At 44.5% G+C, this 20,506-nt stretch overlaps 1 protein-coding gene, 1 long non-coding RNA gene and 1 pseudogene across 2 annotated transcripts; all 3 read left to right on the top strand.

Moving 5' to 3' along the window:
* Window positions 1-4,607: 4,607 nt before the first annotated feature.
* LOC141023552 (uncharacterized) lies at window positions 4,608-11,204 on the top strand. The gene is made up of 2 exons (XR_012185156.1): window positions 4,608-5,052; window positions 6,352-11,204. It is a non-coding gene; the product is annotated as an uncharacterized lncRNA (long non-coding RNA).
* Window positions 11,205-14,423: 3,219 nt separating this feature from the next.
* LOC109767022 (uncharacterized) lies at window positions 14,424-16,360 on the top strand. The gene is made up of 4 exons (XM_073500535.1): window positions 14,424-15,127; window positions 15,262-15,393; window positions 15,500-15,928; window positions 16,010-16,360. Exons 1-3 carry the CDS (start codon window positions 15,014-15,016, stop codon window positions 15,860-15,862), a joined length of 609 nt encoding a protein of 202 aa, XP_073356636.1. The 5' UTR covers window positions 14,424-15,013; the 3' UTR covers window positions 15,863-15,928; window positions 16,010-16,360.
* A 1,714-nt stretch (window positions 16,361-18,074) lies between these two features.
* On the top strand, window positions 18,075-19,483 carry LOC109767024 (uncharacterized; annotated as a pseudogene).
* Window positions 19,484-20,506: the final 1,023 nt, after the last annotated feature.

The following is a 20,506-nucleotide window of genomic DNA, read 5'->3' as shown; positions in this document are numbered from 1 at the left end:
AATTACTTTCGTCATCCCTTGCATATTATAGTTCATCACGAAGTTCTAGTAACTTGGTGATAGTGACTAGAGAACTTTGTCAATTACTATCTTATCTGGAAGATTAACTCCCACTTGATTCAAGCAATTGTAGTCCGCAGACAATCTGTGCACATGCTCACTGGTTGAGCTATTCTCCTCCATCTTGTAGGCAAATTACTGTCAGAGGTCTCATACCTCTCGACACGGGCATGAGTATGAAATACCAATTTCAACTCTTGGAACATCTTATATGCTCCGTGGTGTTCAAAACAATTTTTGAAGTCCCGGTTCTAAGCCGTAAAGCATGGTGCACTAAACTATCAAGTAGTCATCATATCGAGCTTGTCAAACGTTCATAACGTCTGCATCTCCTCCCTCAATAGTTTTGTCACCTAGCGGTGCATCAAGGACATAATACTTCTGTGCAGTAATGAGGTTAATCCTTAGATCACGGACCAAGTCCGCATCATTGCTACTAACATTTTTAAACTTAGTTTTCTCTAGGAACATATCAAAATATAAACGGGAGCAGCAACGCGAGCTATTGATCTACAACATAGATATGCTAATACTATCAGGACTAAGTTCATGATAAATTAAAGTTCAATTAAATCATATTACTTAAGAACTCCCACTTAGATAGACATCCCTCTAATCATCTAAGTGATCACGTGATCCAAATCAACTAAACCATAACCGATCATCACGTGAAATGGAGTAGTTTTCAATGGTGAACATCACTATGTTGATCATATCTACTATATGATTCATGTTCAACCTTTCGGTCTCAGTGTTCCGAGGCCATATCTGCATATGCTAGGCTCGTCAAGTTTAACCCGAGTATTCTGCGTGTGCAAAAACTGGCTTGCACCCGTTGTATAAGAACGTTGAGCTTATCACACCCGATCATCACGTGGTGTCTCGGCACGACGAACTTTGGCAATGGTGCATACTCAGGGAGAACACTTGTACCTTGAATTTTTTTAGTGAGAGATCATCTTATAATGCTACCGTCAATCAAAGCAGAATAAGATGCATAAAGGATAAACATCACATGCAATCAATATAAGTGATATGATATGGCCATCATCATCTTGTGCCTTTGATCTCCATCTCCAAAGCACCGTCATGATCACCATCGTCACCGGCGCAACAACTTGATCTCCATCGTAGCATCATTGTTGTCTCGCCAACTATTGCTTCTACGACTATCGCTACCGCTTAATGATAAAGTAAAGCAATTACAGGGCGTTCGCATTTCATACAATAAAGCGACAACCATATGGCTCCTGCCAGTTGCCGATAACTCTGTTACAAAACATGATCATCTCATACAATAAAATATAGCATCATGCCTTGACCATATCACATCACAACATGCCCTGCAAAAACAAGTTAGACGTCCTCTACTTTGTTGTTGCAAGTTTTACGTGGCTGCTACGGGCTGAGCAAGAACCGTTCTTACCTACGCATCAAAACCACAATGATAGTTCGTCAAGTTAGTGCTGTTTTAACCTTCAACAAGGACCGGGTGTAGTCACACTTGGTTCAACTAAAGTTGGAGAATGACACCCGCCAGCCATCTGTGTGCAAAGCACGTCGGTAGAACCAGTCTCGCGTAAGCGTACGCGTAATGTCGGTTCGGGCCGCTTCATCCAACAATACCGCCGAACCAAAGTATGACATGCTGGTAAGCAGTATGACTTGTATCGCCCACAACTCACTTGTGTTCTACTCGTGCATATAACATCTACGCATAAATCTGGCTCGGATGCCACTGTTGGGGAACGTAGTAATCTCAAAAAAATTCCTACGCACACACAAGATCATGGTGATGCATAGCAACGAGATGGGAGAGTGTCGTCTACGTACCCTCGTAGACCGTAAGCGGAAGCGTTATGACAACGTGGTTGATGTAGTCGTATGTATTCATGATCCGACCGATCCAAATACCGAACACACGGCACCTCCGAGTTCTGCACACGTTCAGCTCGGTGACGTCCCATAAACTCACGATCCAGCAGAGCTTCGCGGGAGAGTTCCGTCAGCACGACGGCGTGATGACGGTGATGATGATGCTAATGACGCAGGGCTTCGCCTAAGCACCGCTACGATATGACCGAGGTAGATTATGGTGGAGGGGGGCACCGCACACGGCTAAAAGATCAACTGATCAACTTGTGTGTCCATGGGGTGCCCCCCCCCGTATATAAAGGAGCGGAGGAGGGGGAGGGCCGGCCCTCTCTATGGCGCGCCCTAGGGGAGTCCTACTCCCACCGGGAGTAGGATTCCCCCTTCCAAGTAGGAGTAGGAGAGGTAGGAAAGAGGAGGGAGGGAGGAAGGAAAGGGGGGCCGGCCCCCTCACCCAATTCGGATTGGTCTTGGGGGGCGCCCCCTCCTAGGCTTCCTCCTCCTCTCTTCCACTAAGGCCCAATAAGGCCCATACACTCCCCGGCGAATTCCCGTAACTCTCTGATACTCCAATAAATATCCGAACCACTCGGAACCTTTCCGATGTCCGAATATAGTCGTCCAATATATCGATCTTGACGTCTCGACCATTTCGAGACTCCTCGTCATGTCCCCGATCTCATCCGGGACTCCGAACTACCTTCGGTACATCAAAACACATAAACTCATAATACCGATCGTCACCGAACGTTAAGCGTGCGGACCCTACGGGTTCGAGAACTATGTAGACATGACCGAGACATGTCTCCAGTCAATAACCAATAGCGGAACCTGGATGCTCATATTGGCTCCCAGATATTCTACAAAGATCTTTATCGGTCAAATCGCATAACGGCATACGTTGTTCCCTTTGTCATCGGTATGTTACTTGCCCGAGATTCGATCGTCGGTATCTCAATACCTAGTTAAATATCGTTACCGGCAAGTCTCTTTACTCGTTCCGTAATACTTCATCCCGCAACTAACTCATTAGTCACATTGCTTGCAAGGCTTGTAGCGATGAGTATTACCGAGAGGGCCCAGAGATACCTTTCCGACAATCGGAGTGACAAATCCTAATCTCGATCTATGCCAATTCAACAAGCACCATCGGAGACACCTGTAGAGCACCTTTATAATCACCCAGTTACGTTGTGACGTTTGGTAGCACACAAAGTGTTCCTCCGGTACTCGGGAGTTGCATAATCTCATAGTCATCGGAACATGTATAAGTCATGAAGAAAGCAATAGCAATATACTATACGATCAAATGCTAAGCTAACGGAATGGGTCAAGTCAATCACATCATTTTGTAATGATGTGATCCCGTTAATCAAATGGCAACTCATGTCTATGGTTAGGAAACATAACCATCTTTGATTCAACGAGCTAGTCAAGTAGAGGCATACTAGTGACACTTTGTGTGTCTATACATTCACACATGTACTAAGTTTCCGGTTAATACAATTCTAGCATGAATAATAAACATTTATCATGAAATAAATAATAACTTTATTATTGCCTCTAGGGCATATTTCCTTCAAGTATCCCCGGCAGAATCGCTCTGCCGAAGAGCAAAAGAGCTCCTGTCAAAGTTACACTTTGAGACGCTAGCGCTCCGTCCCAAAAGTCCTCTCTTGATATTTTTTAGGGCAAGTGGGCTTATATACTAGAAGATGGGCACCAGATGCTGGCCAGGGGGCCCACTACCAACCAGGCGCACGAGGGGGGTAGGCGCGCCCTGGTGCCTAGTGGGCACCTGGGTGGCCCCCTCTGGTATTTCTTTTCTCCAATATTTTTTTTATATTTCAAAATAAATCTCCATAAAATTCATCTCATTTGGGGATGTGAAGAATAGGTATCTCTAACATAGCTTTTTCAGCTCCAAAATTCCAGCTGCCTGGAATCTCTCTATTTGTGTCAACCTTGCATATTATGAGAAAAAAGGTATTAGAATTATTCCACAAAGTGTTATATTGAATGAAAACACTATAAATGACAGTAGGAAAACATGATGCAAAATGGACGTATCAACTTGTGACGCCCGGATAATCAAGCTATAGTAATCCCCTGCTAATGATTCCAAGTCATCACATTACTGTTGCTAATCCTCACTTGATCCAAATCATGATTCAAATTCAAATTCAAATTAAAGTCCAAAGTTCAAATTTCTCAAACATGCAAAATAAAATGTTCAAAGTGTGGCAATTATTCCATAACCAATTATGGTGCCGACCCAACATTTTTTAAAATTATTTAAATACTCTTTTGTGAATAAAAACAGTGGCTAAGAAATTGTTAAATGCTTTTTAAATTATAAAAATACTATACTATTTTATTTAAACCTCAAACGATTTGTGGCAGTGGCATAAATTACTAATGTTGATTTAGGAGCTAGTGTTGTATTTTATAAAACTAAAAATAGAAAGAAACTAAATAGAAAACAATAAACTAAAATAAAAATAAGAAAAAATAAAAGACGAAGGCCAAACCCCCTCCCCCTGGGCCAAAGGGCCCAGTTAACCCCCTGGGCCTTAGCTCACCTAGCCGGCCCAACGTCTCAGCCAGCCCACCTACCCCATCGGTCGCCTTCTCCTATTGTTCTCCTGGCGCGACCGCTACAGGGGCGCGCCCCCGTCCGACCAGCTCGCCGGCGCCGCCCCGAGGGGATAAGGGCGCCGTCCCCTCGACGCCTCGAGCCCTCCCCTCCACTCACCCTCATCACTTGCGCCCCCTCGCTCTCTCTCTCACCCACGCACTCGTCCCCTCCTCCAGATCCATCGCCGAGCGCGGTCGTTGTCGCTCGCCTCACTCTGCCATGGCCACCGGGCACCTCTCGCCTCGCCGTTGCGTCCACGAAGACCGTCGTCGTCCACATGCACTGGAGCCACCCCGAGCCAGGGAAGGACGTCCAGGAGCTTCTGCGTCTTCGTCTTCGTCCACTACGCGCGCAGATTCGAGTTGGAGCGCCACCGAGCCATCGATTCACCCGTCTTCCTCCTCGGGCCGACGCACGTCGTTGCCATCTCCGGCCGACCCTGCTGCTACTAAGCCACCACCGGGCCCCCGTGTGCCTCCCCGGTGAGATCCTGCTCCTCCCTTTCCCTCCTCTAGCTCGCGCACGCCCCCCTAGCTAGGCTCCCCGCGTTGCCGAGCCCGACCGCCTCTGACGCCGTTGCACGTCGCCGTTGCTGCCGCTCCGGCCGTTCCCTGCTCGACCGCTCGCATCTCGACGGCGCCCGCGCGCTGCTGCGCACCCCTGCCGCAGCCCCGTGCGCCCCGCCGCGCTCCTGTCCCTGCTGCGCTGCCGGTCGTCCCGTCCTGCCGCCGCTTGCCGCTGCTGCTGCCGCCTACCCATTGTCCGTGCCCGCCTTCTCCTGCTGCCGCCGCCTGCTGCAGCTCCGCGCTGGCCAGCGCTACGCCGCCCGCACCTGCTCCTTGCGCCGCCCACCTTCGCCCGCAGCCACATCAGGCCCGCTCGCCCCGCTCGACGGTCGTCACTCCTCTCGCCGCCGCCTGCAGCTACTGCTGCATCGCGCCACGCCCGTGCCGCGCATAGCCGCCGCCTACTGAACTGCTGCTAGTAATTGTAGCTGCTAGTCGAGCTAGCTTTTCTAATTCTACATTGATTAGCCATCTAGACTGCCCCTAAACTGCGGCAAAACAACTGTTAACAGGAGTAAAAATAATATGAGTAGGTAGTAACCTTGACAAGGCTCAAATGTTTTCATTGGACCAAATCCAAAAGTCGCCTGGATTAATTCCTATGAAAATGACAAAAGTCTATCTTCTGTTAACAGAAAAGACTGAAAACAGAGTTATTGTGGTAGCTACTTTAGAGCAGAAAATAAACAAGTTATAGGGATCTAACAGAGATGCAATTGATACCATCTTGTAGATCACAGAAAATTGATCAAGTTTGATAAAAGTCACTACTCCATAGGATGGGCAGAACAATAGTTGTAGCCTTTTGAAAACAGCTAAAAGATGTTTAAAACTGACGAATTCTCAGACTTGGCAGAATTTCAGGGATTTTCATAATATTGTTTAGATCTTTGGAAAATCGTAGAAAATAATCCGTAACTCGGATGAAAAAGTTTTATACATGAAAGTTGCTCAGAATGACGAGACGAATCCGGATACACTCTCCGTTCATCTGTCACATGCCTCTAGCATGGCAAACATGCAACCTTCCCTCCTCTGGTTCGTTTGTCCGAAAATGCCTAACTTCGGGAAAACTTTCCCGGATGTTATCCCCCTTCGTCGGTATAGTGTAGCACCGCGTTAGAACACCCCTCACGCTGCTTTTGTCTTGTCATGCATAGTATTGCACTTGTTTGCTCTGTATTTACTGTTTCTTCCCCCTCTTCTCTCGGGTAGACCCCGAGACCGCTGCAGATGCCCCTGTTATCGACTACGTCGACGACGACCCCTTCTTCCCTTTCAGCGGAGCTTCCAGGCAAGCCCCCCCTTTGATCATCCCGATATCGCCCATTCCATTCTCTCATGCTTGCATTAGATTTTGCTACTGTTATTGTTTGCTCCTATTCTAATGCATAGCCTGCTTTTGTAACCTACTCTTTGTACCTTACCTGCTTATCCTAAACTGCTTAGTATAGGTTGGTTAGTGATCCATCAGTGACCCCCACCTTGTCCTTGTTGCCCCTGCTTCATCATCGACGACTCGATCAACGTGATCGACGACCAGAGCCCGACACCTCACATCACATCACGCCCCTTTTGTTGCTCGACTCTGCAAAGCTACTATCGAGTGCCGAGGGTGATCCCTCATAACGCACTCCTGATGATAATTCTGTAGTGCAGCTATTCGGTCGTGGTCATCGAGGGTGATTTCCTCTTTCACCCTTCCCGATACGGCTCTGTCGTTCAACACCTCAAGTGTGAACCTCGAGGGTGGTCCCTCTTACGTTCACCTTGATGATTACATTGAGTGGAATCCACTGGGGGTGATTCCTCGGGTTTTCCCCTTGATGTCTGGACACATGGTTACCTTGACTTTACTTGAGACCCTTGGGAAAGTCGGGCGGGCCCGGAGAGCACCCGCAAGATGGTTACGAGGCACGGCCTGGCCGGCAGGCCGCCCCCGAGTGGGCTGGGCTAGCCCTTGCCGTATTTCCTTGAGACGGGGCGACGGGGTTACATTATCGTGAGTCTCTGCTCGTCTCCGCAAGCTAATAATACACTATGGTTTGGGTATTTGTTCTGAGTTGGCCTTTGGCCTTTACGCACTAACCACCACGCGAGAATAGTTATGGGCCTCGACGTCGTAGTATCGGCTGAAGCTTTGTCAGACGTCCAGTTCAGCATTGTGGCCGGGCCGGATCGCGCCATCCAGGCAGAGGTGGTGCTAGTATCCCCTTGCGCACAATGACCCGGAGTGCAACGGGCGATGGGCCCAGACCCCGGAGTGCTTAGGATGTAGACCGGCGGGGACCTCTCTGCTGAGCCTAGGTAGGGCTACGAAGTGTTGATCTTCCGAGGCCGGGCATTGACCCCAGAAAGGTGTGTCCGGCCAGAGTGATCGAGCGTGTTGGAAAACGTGGTGCACCCCTGCAGGGAAGACATATATTTTAATATCGTGTCCACGGTAATGGACGTTCAGACTTATATCCTGATCTATTACAACTAGAAATGGATACTTGATATATGTGGCTCCGGGATTGCTTTCTCTTAGGGAGACGAGGAAGGATCTCTGGGCGTTAATCTTACAACATGTTTGTTAAAAATAAACTGCTATTCTTTACTCTTCTACATGCTGCAAGATGCTTGGAGCTGCTTGAAGATGCTAGTCTTCGATAGGCTAGGCCTTCCCCTCTATTCTGGCATTCTGCAGTTCAGTCCACAGATACAGCCCTTCCATTTGGTACCAATGCATACTTAGTATAGATCTGATGCTTGCGAGTACTTTGGATGAGTACCCACGGTTGCTTTTCTACCCTTTTCCCCCTTCCTTCTTCTTTCCGGTTGGTGCAACTAGATGGTGGATCCTTTTCTACCCTTCTACCCTTTTCTACCCTTGGACGGCCGACGGATACTACTACATGGAGACCGCCGACGACCAGGAGTAGTTAGGAGGTCCCAGGCAGGAGGCCTTGCCTCTTCGATCGTGTTGCTTTTGTGCTAGCCTTCTTAAGGCATCCTTGTTTAACTTATGTCTGTACTAAGATAATGTTGCTTCCGCTGACTCTTGTGTATTGAGCTATGTATTCGAGCCCTTGAGGCCCCTGGCTTGTAATATGAAGCTTGTATTATTTTTATTTGTGTCTAGAGTTGTGTTGTGATATCTTCCCGTGAGTCCCTAATCTTGATCGTACACGTTTGCGTGTATGATTAGTGTACGGTCGAGTCGGGGCGTCACACAACTCCCCCAAGCTTAGACCTCGCTTGCCCTCAAGCGAAAGTTGATATCGATAATCATGTCCACATGTTTAGAGAGGACATAGTAGTATCATGATCATTATTATAATAACAACAAAACTTTATAATAAAACTTCTCATGAGCAAGTAACAATTCATCACAATCATCAAAGTATAAGGAATAAACTTTCTTGAAAACTAACAAACTATGTTCTCAGTCAACAATGCAATTGCCATTCATCATATTTTCAGGAAGGGTTGAAGGAAATATGCCCTAGAGGCAATAATAAAGTTATTATTTATTTCCTTATTTCATGATAAATGTTTATTATTCATGCTAGAATTGTATTAACCGGAAACATAATACTTGTGTGAATACATAGACAAACAGAGTGTCACTAGTATGCCTCTACTTGACTAGCTCGTTGATCAAAGATGGTTATGTTTCCTAGCCATAGACATGAGTTGTCATTTGATTAACGGGATCACATTATTAGGAGAATGATGTGATTGACTTGACCCATTCCGTTAGCTTAGCACTTGATCGTTTAGTATGTTGCTATTGCTTTCTTCATGACTTATACATGTTCCTATGACTATGAGATTATGCAACTCCCGTTTACCGGAGGAACACTTTGTGTGCTACCAAACGTCACAACGTAACTGGGTGATTATAAAGGTGCTCTACAGGTGTCTCCGAAGGTACTTGTTGGGTTGGCGTATTTCGAGATTAGGATTTGTCACTCCGATTGTCGGAGAGGTATCTCTAGGCCCTCTCGGTAATGCACATCACTTAAGCCTTGCAAGCATTGCAACTAAAGAGTTTGTTGCAAGATGATGTATTACAGAACGAGTAAAGAGACTTGCCGGTAACGAGATTGAACTAGGTATTGAGATACCGACGATCGAATCTCGGGCAAGTAACATACCGATGACAAAGGGAACAACGTATGTTGTTATGCGGTCTGACCGATAAAGATCTTCGTAGAATATGTGGGAGCCAATATGAGCATCCAGGTTCCGCTATTGGTTATTGACCGGAGACGTGTCTCGGTCATGTCTACATAGTTCTCGAACCCGTAGGGTCCGCACGCTTAACGTTACGATGACAGTTATATTATGAGTTTATATGTTTTGATGTACCGAAGGTTGTTCGGAGTCCCGGATATGATCACGGACATGACGAGGAGTCTCGAAATGGTCGAGACATAAAGATTGATATATTGGACGACTATATTCGGACACCGGAAGTGTTCCAGGTGATTTCGGAGAAAACCGGAGTGCCGGAGGGTTACCGGAACCCCCCCGGGAGAAGTAATGGGCCTTATGGGCCTTAGTGGAGAGAGAGAGGGGCAGCCAGGAGGGGCCGCGCGCCCCCTCCCCCTCTGGTCCGAATTGGACTAGGAGAGGGGGGGCGGCGCCCCCTTTCCTTCTCCCTCTCCCCCTTCCTTTCCCCCTCCTAGTAGGAGTAGGAAAGAGGGGAGTCCTCCTCCTAGTAGGAGCAGGACTCCTCCTCCTGGCGCGCCAACAAGGGCCGGCCGGCCTCCCCCTTGCTCCTTTATATACGGGGGCAGGGGGGCACCCCATAGACACAACAATTGATCTATTGATCTCTTAGCCGTGTGCGGTGCCCCCCTCCACCATATTACACCTCGATAATATCGTAGCGGTGCTTAGGCGAAGCCCTGCGTCGGTAGAACATCATCATCGTCACCACGCCATCGTGCTGACGAAACTCTCCCTCAACACTCGGCTGGATCGGAGTTCGAGGGACGTCATCGAGCTGAACGTGTGCTGAACTCGGAGGTGCCGTGCGTTCGGTACTTGATCGGTCGGATCGTGAAGACGTACGACTACATCAACCGCGTTGTGTTAACGCTTCCGCTATCGGTCTACAAGGGTACGTGGACAACACTCTCCCCTCTCGTTGCTATGCATCACCATGATCTTGCGTGTTCGTAGGAATTTTTTTGAAATTACTACGTTCCCCAACAAGGGTCTCATGCGGAGCTTTTTAGCAAGTCCACATACTCAACCATCATTTAGTCTTTGATGACCCACTAGTATAGGGGATCAATCGTAGTCCTTTGATAAGTAAGAGTGTCAAACCCAACGAGGAGCTGAAGGAAATGACAAGTGGTTTTCTGCAAGCACTGAAATTATTGGTAACAGATAGTTTGATGGCAAGATATTTTGTGACGAGCAAGTAACGGTAACGGTAAATAAAGTGCAGCAAGGTAGCCCAATCCTTTTGTGGCAAAGGACAGGCCAAAACGGTCTCTTATAATAAGCAAAGCATTCTTGAGGGTACACGGGAATTGCATCTAGTCACTTTCATCATATTGATTCGATTTGTGTTCGCTACTTTGATATACGGGAACCTCATGGGCATTTTATTCTCATTCACTCTCACTTGAATATACTCATGGGGAGGGCATAAGGTCTCTCGAGCTTTTTTATAGCCAAGACTTCTAGAGTCGAGTTCAAGGACTCGTGTATGACTCAAACCGACTTAAGGCTAGTGATTAGGAGAGAAGAGAGTGAAGAAAAAATAGGAATGAAAAACCAAGGCTCAACCAATTGCAGGCTTGAGAGTAGGACCAAGAATTACCAAATTCAAAATAAAGCTAACAGAGATCCATGCACGATACATTTGACTGTTACTTATTTGACTAACATTTTTTCTGAGAAAACTTCCGATCTATTTATCATGTCACAGCAATACAAAAGAACACAGAAATAACAAAAAATATTAGTCGATGGACATTCAACTAAGAATAGCAAATCTCATCCGACTAAGAATTAGTTAAAATAGGTTTTACGTGTTCACCCATTCCAAACAACAATATGAAAAAGTGGAATAAATATAAAAATAAACCTGAAAATAGAAAAAGAAAAATAAAATAAACAAAAGATAACACCATAGGATATATTTAAATGTGAATATTGTTCGAAAAAACGAACATTTTTGGAATTTTAGCAAAAGCTTGAACATTTTTATTAATTCAGAAAAAAATCAAAAATTCACGAACATTTTTAGGAAACTGCAACATTTTTAAATTTGTTTAAAAAATGTGAAAACGGTGCCATTTTCTGATATTCTGAACAATTTAAAAATACATGTGTCCTTTTTGAAAATTGCTAAACATTTTCGTGAATTTGTGAACAAAAGTTTTGAACATGAACAATTTGAAAATTCCTGAACATATTATTTTAACCCAAAAAAATTTAAATTCCAAATGGGTATTGAAAAATTCTGAACATTTTATAAACGGATCTTTTTGGGAAAAGGTAAAAAAGGTAAAAAGGAAAAATAGAAAAAAAGAGAGTAAAAACAACAAAAACCGATAAAAGAAACAACAAGTAAAGGAAAAAACTGGTTAGGGACCTTCTAAACAAACCAGGATCAATGCTAATTAAATGGACTGGCCCATAAAAGGAATTGTTAGGTGTGCTCTGTGGGTAATGGCAGCAATATGATGCAATGGGAGTTCACCCAACAATGCCCAACGAAGAACCCAGGCTTCCGACGCATGGGCGTGGCTACGTGTTGCTTGCTTTTCTCTTTTGAGCGGTGCTATGTGTTGCTTTGTGCGTTGCACGGAACATCAAGATGCATTTATGTGAGTAGTTTATCTTCTGGGAGATAAGAATGAACGAGGAAAGGACTTATCTGCAAATGTGAAGAGGGGCGCGGGTATCTTTTTGCAAAATTATCATAGTAACCTTCCTATCCGTCAGATATAGATCGGACGGCCTATATTGCAGGATGGCAGGCACACCATCATAACCAACTCTGTTTTTTATAAGAGTAGAGATAATGATACTACGTGTTGCTGGGAGCTCCTATCCAACGGTTTAAGCGCCCGTTAGCGCTGCTGCACTCGCAGGCGCCGTGTAGCAGGCCTTTCCAACAATCTGCTGAAAAATCAAACGTGACGATGCCAATGTCAACCGCACTGCGCGCTAACCATAGTGAGGAAACAGATCTAGTTAACCTTCCTTCAGTATAGCATTAGCATATAGTAGTACTATATACCCACTATAAATTGAATAAAGAGAACATAAATTTGTACAAGAATTCACAAAAAAAAATGGATTGAAAAAAAATTAAAAACGTTCGTACCAATTGGAAAAAGTTTGCGGTAAAGGAAAACGTTCATGAATTCGAAAAACCTTCAATATTCGAAAAAAATCAGGAATTTTAAAAAAGCATAAAATTGTAAAAAGTACGTGAGTGCTAAGAAAGTTCGACAAACTTAATTGATTTGAAAAAACATTCATCGATTTTGGATTAACAAATAATGAATTTGAAAATATTTAGTGGGGATTTGAAAAAAAGTACAAAAATTTTGAAATGAAAAATCACGATTTTGAAAATTGTTCACCGGGTTTTCAAAAAAAGTTCACGGCTTTAAAATAATTTCACCGACTTTGATAAAAAAGTTCACAAATTTGGAAAAAAAAGTTTATCAAATTTGAAAAATGTTCATAGAATTTTTTAGAAAAGCCCATCAACTTTGAATTTTTTTCTCAAATTTGAAAAAAGTTCATTAAAACTGAAAAAAGTCATCCATTTTCAAAAATCAAAAATTGGCAAAAGAGTTCACCCATTTTTTTAAAACAGATAGCAAAAATTGAGAAAAGTTCGCTCATTTGCAGAAGAAAAGGAAAACAAAAGAGAAACAGAGAAAAGATAAGAAAAAGAAAAATAAAAAACCGCAGGCATCGCGATCTGTAGAAAGAATAAAAGGCAAAAAAATGAAGTAAATTATCACATGCGGCTTGTTGTCCAAGTGGTTGCTGTGTTGCACTGCGAAGCTTCAGGTCTCAGGTTCGAATCCGTCACCGGATGCCTATAGTGCCAAATAGGGATTGCCCGTGTTGCTTGCTGCATGATGGTAGCTGGTGTTGCCTCAAACCCAACTTAAATGGGCCAGTTCATCCATCGCTCGCACGATAGTTCTACACTTCTACTTAGCTGTTAGGTATGTCCTTTCCGTTTGTTTTTCCTTTTTTTACTTTTAGTTATATTTCTAGAACTTTTATAAATATGTATTTCGAAAAACATAACTTACATTTTAAAAACTAATACCTCGCATTGAAAATCATCATGTAATGTAAAATATTGTTCACGCAATTTTGAAAATTCTTTGTGCCATTCATAATTTTTTTTGACATTAAAAATTATGTCCATGTGTTAGAAAAATATGTTTGTGAAATTTGAAATAAAATAGTTATAGACTGTAAAACATATTCCTGTAATTTTAGAAAATTGATTTGTGACACTGAAATAAAATTCCTGCTTTCAAAATTATGTCGTGAAAATTTAAAGAAACCTTTATAAAATATATTTATAAAACACCTAATAGTTTTAAATATGTTGCTTACCATTCTGAAAATATCAGTGAAAATTTAGTAAAATTTTCATGAATTTATAATATGTTCTTTCACCCAAATGTTCGCATAACATATGGTAAGTATTCCATACCATTCAAAAACACACTCAATGTCTATTTTATATTTTTAACATTTTTTGAAGAAATGTCCAAAGATGCTTTTGAAAAATGATCATCATGTACTTTAAAAATTGAATGTGCATAAAAGTCTGTTATATGTGTATACTAAAAATGTACAACGTGTATTGAAAAAAAACATTGATGAAATGTAATGATAAAAACACATAAACACTAAGGGCAAGGAACCGATGGACTGCTAAAGGCTGGCAGAGAGCTCAGGCGGGCCCGCCGTGTGGCCCGGTTGGAATGGAGCACTACGCCAAAAGTTGAAGTCGGATTTCTCAAAAAGAAAAAAGGAAGCCGGAGACTTCGCAGCGACCGGCCGGCGCCGGCCATGGAGATGGAGCCGACCGGCCCGAGTACCAAGAGGATGAGACCCGCGCCACCCGACATCCACCAATCGACGCCAGGTCCAGCGGAAACGACCGACCCGGAAGCCACGGCCGCGGGGAGAACCCAACACCCGCCGCCGGGAGCCGGGAGAGATGGCGGCGAGGGATCGCCGGACCGCATCAGCGATCTTCCCGACGCGGTCCTCGTCGAGATAATCTTCCTCCTCCCCACCAAGGAGGGCGCCCGCACCCAAGCCCTCGCGTCCCGGTGGCGCCACCTCTGGCGCGCCGCCCCTCTCAACCTCGACTGCCTTGGCCTCCCCGGCAACCTCCCCGGCGCCATACTCTCCGCCCACGGGGGCCCCGTCCACCGCCTCTGCCTCCCGTCGCTCCCCCTCCCTGGACAGGCTCCAGGAGCTCGAGTTCTACCTGGAGCTGCCAATAACATACAGATTTTCGTTCTCAAGGTTACAGCTGCTGCAACCACCAACGGCGTCCATCTTCAGGTTCTCGTGCACTCTCCGCGTCGCCACCGTCAGCCAGTGCCATCTCCCGGACAATACTGTGGAGACGCTTCAGTTTCCCCTGCTCAAGAAGCTTGCGCTGGTGGAGGTCAAAATCTCGGAGGGCTCGCTGCAGAGCATCATCGCCTCCGGCTGTTCTGCCCTGGAAAGCTTGTTGCTCAGGACTAGTTTTGACATCCGTGGTCTCAGGATCGACTCACCTATCCTTAAAAGTATAGGCGTTCATTCTAGGTTTGTAGAACTCATCATTGAGGATGCCCCTTCACTTGAAAGGTTGCTTTATCTGAGAATGGATATGAGAATGCGGGTGTCAGTAATCTCCGCACCTAGACTGGCGACCTTGGGTTACATTTCTCAGGATTCACAGGACTCCAAAATCATGTTTGGCTCCACTGTTATTCAGGTAGCTATGCCATGTCCATTATGCTTCTTGCTACATCTTTTTTAAAATACTTCTTGCTACAATATTTTGTGCCGAAATCTTACATGTCATCTGACTTACTTATCTCTGAATATTGTGTTCCATGCATGATAAAGAGATTGCGCGTTGTTAGCCTGACAACGGTGGTGCCTACTATCAAGATCTTAGCTGTGAATATGAATTCTAATCTGGATATGGTTATTGAGTTGATGAAATGCTTTGTATGCTTGGAGAAATTGTATATGAAGGTAATGGTTTGCGTGGATACTCTATAAAGTGGTAGTGTTTGCTGTCCAGATGCTCTTTTGATCTACTTGGGAATTCTGAAGTTTGTGGTTTCTCCTGTCTGTTCAGATTCAGACAGATTCACCAACAGGAACAAATTTCTGGCGTCATAAACACCGGAATTTTCTCACATCTCAGAACATTCGTTTGAAGACCTTAGTGTTGAGACATTACCGAGGCATCCAGGCACAAGTTAACTTTGTCACATTCTTTATACTGAATGCGAAACTGCTAGAGTCCATCCGACTTGAGGTTGATTCCAGGGATTACAATGACGGATTTTTCGCAGAACAATGTAGGATGCTTCAGATGGAGAAAAGGGTTTCTAGAGGTGCTCAGCTCTGTGTTACAACAGGTTCTCGCAATGATGTTTCGAGCACCGTTGACCTCAATGATTTGGATTTGGCTGATCCGTTCGCATGTAGATGTTGAGAGGGGGGCCTGGCTCCTGGTTGAGTTATTCTTGCGTATCTCATTCTGTGTTTTTGCCCAAGCTTGGTTAGTTTTCTCATACCTGTAGTCTTTCTAACCTTGTGTTATTTCTTAACTTTATGTTATTTAAATACTAAAAGAAAACAGGACCAAACGACGATGGCCAGAGTCAGCTATATTGTGAAGATATCATCTTGGGGTGCTCGTTTTGATTGTCCACTGGTACACCTCCCAGACGGTTCCATTTGCAGTGAAGATTGTACAGTGTCTTCTCAACGTCTATTGCGAGTTAGCATCGAGTTGCATTCTTATATGCAAGAAGAAGACTCTGAAAGTACCTATCTGAGTTTGCATAAAGGAAAATTTCTGTTGTTCTTTCCACTGTCTGACTAGGGTGTGTTGACCCGTGTTGTTCGATTGACAAGGTAAATTCTATAAAGGCATGTGCAATGTTGAAAAACTGGGTTTGGTATTTCTGGAGTTGGTTATTCTTACCTATCTCATTTCTCATGTTTGTACTGTTGCTAAGCTTGCACTATCCCAAAAAAACATGATGTTAAAACCGGATACTTGCGAAGCCATCAGCCATGCCTGGTGGCAGCAACTATATTCACAGGCTACTCAATGAAGGATTTTTTGCAGAGCATAGCTTCAGATGGAGAAGAGGGTTTCTAGAAGTGCTCCCCTTTGTTTCAGAGCAGATTGTCACCATGATGTTTCGAGTATCGTTGATCTCAGTGATTTGGATTTTTGCGATCCCTTCACATGTAGATGATGAAAGTCGGTCTGGCCCTTTTTGGAGTTATTCTTGCATATCTCACTCTGTTTTGGTCCAAACTTAGCTAGTCTTTCTAACCTTGTTTTGTCCCTGAACTTTGTGTTATTTAAACACTAAAAGTAATCAGGACCAAACAACAATGGCTGGAGTCAGCTATATTTTCTGGGGACGCTCATTTTGATTGTTCACTGGAACACCGCTCAAATTATTCCATTTGCAGTGAAGATTGTAGTGTCTTCTCAATGTCTATTGGGAAGCACTGAGGTGTTACTGAATTTACCCAGATTGTATCCATCTGAGTTTGCATAGAGGAAAACTTCTCTTGCTCTTTCCACCATCTGGGTTCTGCTGCTAAAGCTGGGAGTGTTTTGGTAATTAATTTTCAATCGCCCACAACTTCAGATTCGATGACTAGGGTGTTTTGAACCATGTCCTTTGAACTAGGTTCGGTAATTGTGGAGATAGTTATTCTTAACTATCTCATTTCGTGTTTTGCCCAAAGTAACTTGATTAGCTCTCGTGTCTGTACTGTTGCTAAGTTTGCACCATCACAAACAATAGTGTGATGTTAAAACAGGCTACCTGCAAAGCCATCATCCATGCCTGGTGATGTCAGTTATATTCAGATTGCGGCGCACATTTTGATTTTTCCAGCTGAGCGTCGTTCAAATTACTTTAGCAGCTAAACTCCATGGCTTGATTCTATCAAATCTCACACTATATACTTCTCATTTCCAGTTCTGACTGCAGAAAATTTACACAAGTCAAAATAGTCTGAATAGAGACATGCTGCTGAGATTGTATTATGAAACTAATCTCCTGAGCGGCACAGGGAAAAATAATGTCTATTAACTGAATACTTTAAATTGGTTTGTTTGGGAGAAGACAAACTCCTGGGGCTTCCGCTGTTGGAAATGTCCAGGCATATAACTACTGAAGCTGAATATTCTGTGTTGAAGTTGCCCTGCCTGCCTTTTCTTTCTTTCTTTCTTTACAATCGAACACAGCTAAATTGCTGGTCGTGGCCAGCGAACAAGAGCATGATCACCATCGACTAAACCTGCACCCAGCTCAGAGTCTCAGCCGACACATGCCCTGCCGGCTTGTTACAGTCTCTGAATACATTGACAACACGCGGCTCGGTCAAAAAGAGTACGTAGCTTGAACTTGAGATCGCAGAATAGAACACCTCACCTCAGTCAAAAAGGAAGCACCAGCATGGATCTTCACGCTGTGTTTCCGGTGGGCATTCCCGGTGTTTCGGTGGAGCAGGCTGTTAAAATGGGCTGTTAAAATGTCGGTAAAGAACTCAGCCCGGCCCGTTGTGTGGTCTCGTAGTTGCAGACGAAACCTCGCTATACACTACAAAAAATTAGTTGAAGCCTGAGACCACGCAGCGAACGGCACGCCCCTCCCTCTGCAGCGCCGCCGACCATGAACATGGAGCCGGCCACCGGAAAAAGGCACAGAACCACCGTCCGGAGCTGTGAAAGACGAACAAGTATTGCTGACCGCATCAGCGATCTACCTGATGCCATCCTCGGTGAGATCATCTCCCTTCTTCCCACCAAGGACGCCGCTCGCACCCAAGCCCCCTCGCGTCTCGGTGGCGCCGTCTATGGCGCACCGCCTCTCTTAACCTCGACTTCCGTGGCCTCCCCGCCAATCACAATGATGTCCTCCCCGGCATCATCCTCGCCGCCCACGAGGGACTGGTTCACCGTCTCTGCCTCCCGGCGCGCTACCTCTCGGACCAAGCCGCTGCCATGGAAGCACATGCTGCCCTGCACTAGAGTGCTTGCTGTTGAGAACCAATTTTAACGTTCATGGTGTCAGAATCAACTCCCCTACCCTTAAAAGTGTAGGCATTCATGCGAGCGTTGCAGAACTCACCATTGAGAAGCCCCTTCACTTGAAAGGTTGCTCTGCTTGAAAATGCATATGAAAATGAGAGTGTCAGTAGTCTCCGCGCCCAGACTGGAGACCTTGGGTTACATTTCCCACCATGAATGGGGCTCCAAAATCATGTTTGGCTCCACAGTTATCGAGGTAGCTATGCCCATTGTACTTGTATGTTGTCTATACTGATTTATGTCTTAATATTGTGTTCCATGCTTCATAAAGGGTTTGCGCGTTGATAGCCTGACAACTATGGTGCGTACTGTCAAGATCTTAGCTATCCACATGAATTCAAATCTGGACATGGTTATTGACTTGATGAGATGTTTTCCATGCTTGGAGAAGTTGTATATGAAGGTGATGGTTTACATTAGTAATCTATTAGTGTGTTAGTGTTTGCTTTCCAGTTGTTCTTTTGATCTACTTGGAGCTCTAAAGCGGTTTATTCTTCCTGTCTATTCAGATTCACAAAATATCACCAATGGGAACAAATTGCTGGCGTCGTAAACACCGGAATTTTCTCACATCTCATGACATTCGTTTGAAGACCATAGTGTTGGGATATTATAAAGGCTTCCAGGCACAAGTTGACTTTGTTACATTCTTTGTGCTGAATGCAAGATCACTAGAGTCCATTCATCTTGTGGTTGATTCCAGGAATTACAGCCGCGAATTTGTCTCAGGACAACGTGAGAAGCTTCAGATAGAGAAGAGGGCTTCTAGAGGTGCCCGGCTTAGTTTTACGACAGATAGTCACCATGATGTTTCGAGTATCGGCAATCTCAATGATTTGGATTTGGCCAATCCCTTTGCTTGTAGATGTTGAAAGTGAGTCTGGCCCCTGGTGGAGTTATTCTTGCATATTTCATTGTGTTTTTGTCCAAACTTGGCTATTTTTCTCACATCTGTACACTTTCTAACATTGCGTTATCTCTAAACTTTATGTTAATTGTAAACACAAACAAATCAGGACCAAACAACAAACTTGGGGTGCAGATTGTACCGTGTCTTCTCAGTGTCTATATTGGGAAGCACTGAGCTTTTACTGAATTTTCCATGATTGTATCCATCTGGGTTCTGCTGCTGAAGCTGGGACTATTGAGGTGATTATAATTATTAATAGCTCACAACTTCATATTTGACCCACTAGGGCGTTTTGAACCATGCGTTTGATAGACAAGATAAATAAATTTTATAAAGGCACATACAGTGTTGAACCTATCGAGCATGTTCAGATGTTTGGGTCTGACCGTGGATGTCGAGTAACTGGGTTTGGTAATTGCGGAGTTGATCATTCTTGCCTATCTCATTTGCGTTTTCCCAAATTAACACGATCAGTCCCCCTGTCTGTACCGTTGCTAGGCTTGTATACTATCACAAAACAATAGCGTGATGTTAAAACAGGCAATTTGTGGAGACATTAGCCATATGCCTGGTAGCAGCTATGATCAGATTGCGGTGCTCAGTATTATGTTCCGTGGAGCATCATTCAGTTTAGGTACTAAGCTCCTTGATTGCACAAAGTTTGTGCAAGGAAGAAACCAGTTTTTCCTTTATCTGAATAGAGACATGCTACTGAGGTCTGATATTGTATTCTGAAACTGATTACGGTACCTGAGCGGCACAGTGAAAAAATTGTTTAAAGATACATTAGTTGGTTTGGGAGAACACAACTATAGAACTACAAGAAGATGTATCATCATACATCCACACTGCCTGACATTTGATCTGTAGACTATAAATCCGAAGAGGCCATATACTTCTTGACGGTATCCTGCTGTCATCAGTTTCTGCTGCCCCATGCACCTTCTGGCTTTCTGCTGCTGAATACTCCCTCCGTTCCTAAATATAAGTCTTTTTAGAGATTCCAACAAGTGACTACATACAAAGCAAAATGAGTGAATCTACACTCTAAAATATGTCTACATACATCCGTACTCCCTCCGTCCGCGAATAAGTGTACATCT

This window comes from Aegilops tauschii, chromosome 1 (genome assembly GCF_002575655.3).
Source record: "Aegilops tauschii subsp. strangulata cultivar AL8/78 chromosome 1, Aet v6.0, whole genome shotgun sequence".
NCBI lineage: Eukaryota > Viridiplantae > Streptophyta > Magnoliopsida > Poales > Poaceae > Aegilops > Aegilops tauschii.
The sequence above is the reverse complement of the archived record's forward strand: the minus strand, read 5'-3'. Positions and strand labels throughout refer to the sequence as shown.

Bases quoted from the DNA above. Each gene is read 5' to 3' on its own strand.
- LOC109767022 (XM_073500535.1), top strand. From the start codon at position 15,014: ATGGATATGAGAATGCGGGTGTCAGTAATCTCCGCACCTAGACTGGCG. The intron at 15,128-15,261 runs GTAGCTATGCCA...TGCATGATAAAG, and splicing joins TTGGCTCCACTGTTATTCAG to AGATTGCGCGTTGTTAGCCT. The intron at 15,394-15,499 runs GTAATGGTTTGC...CTGTCTGTTCAG, and splicing joins TGGAGAAATTGTATATGAAG to ATTCAGACAGATTCACCAAC.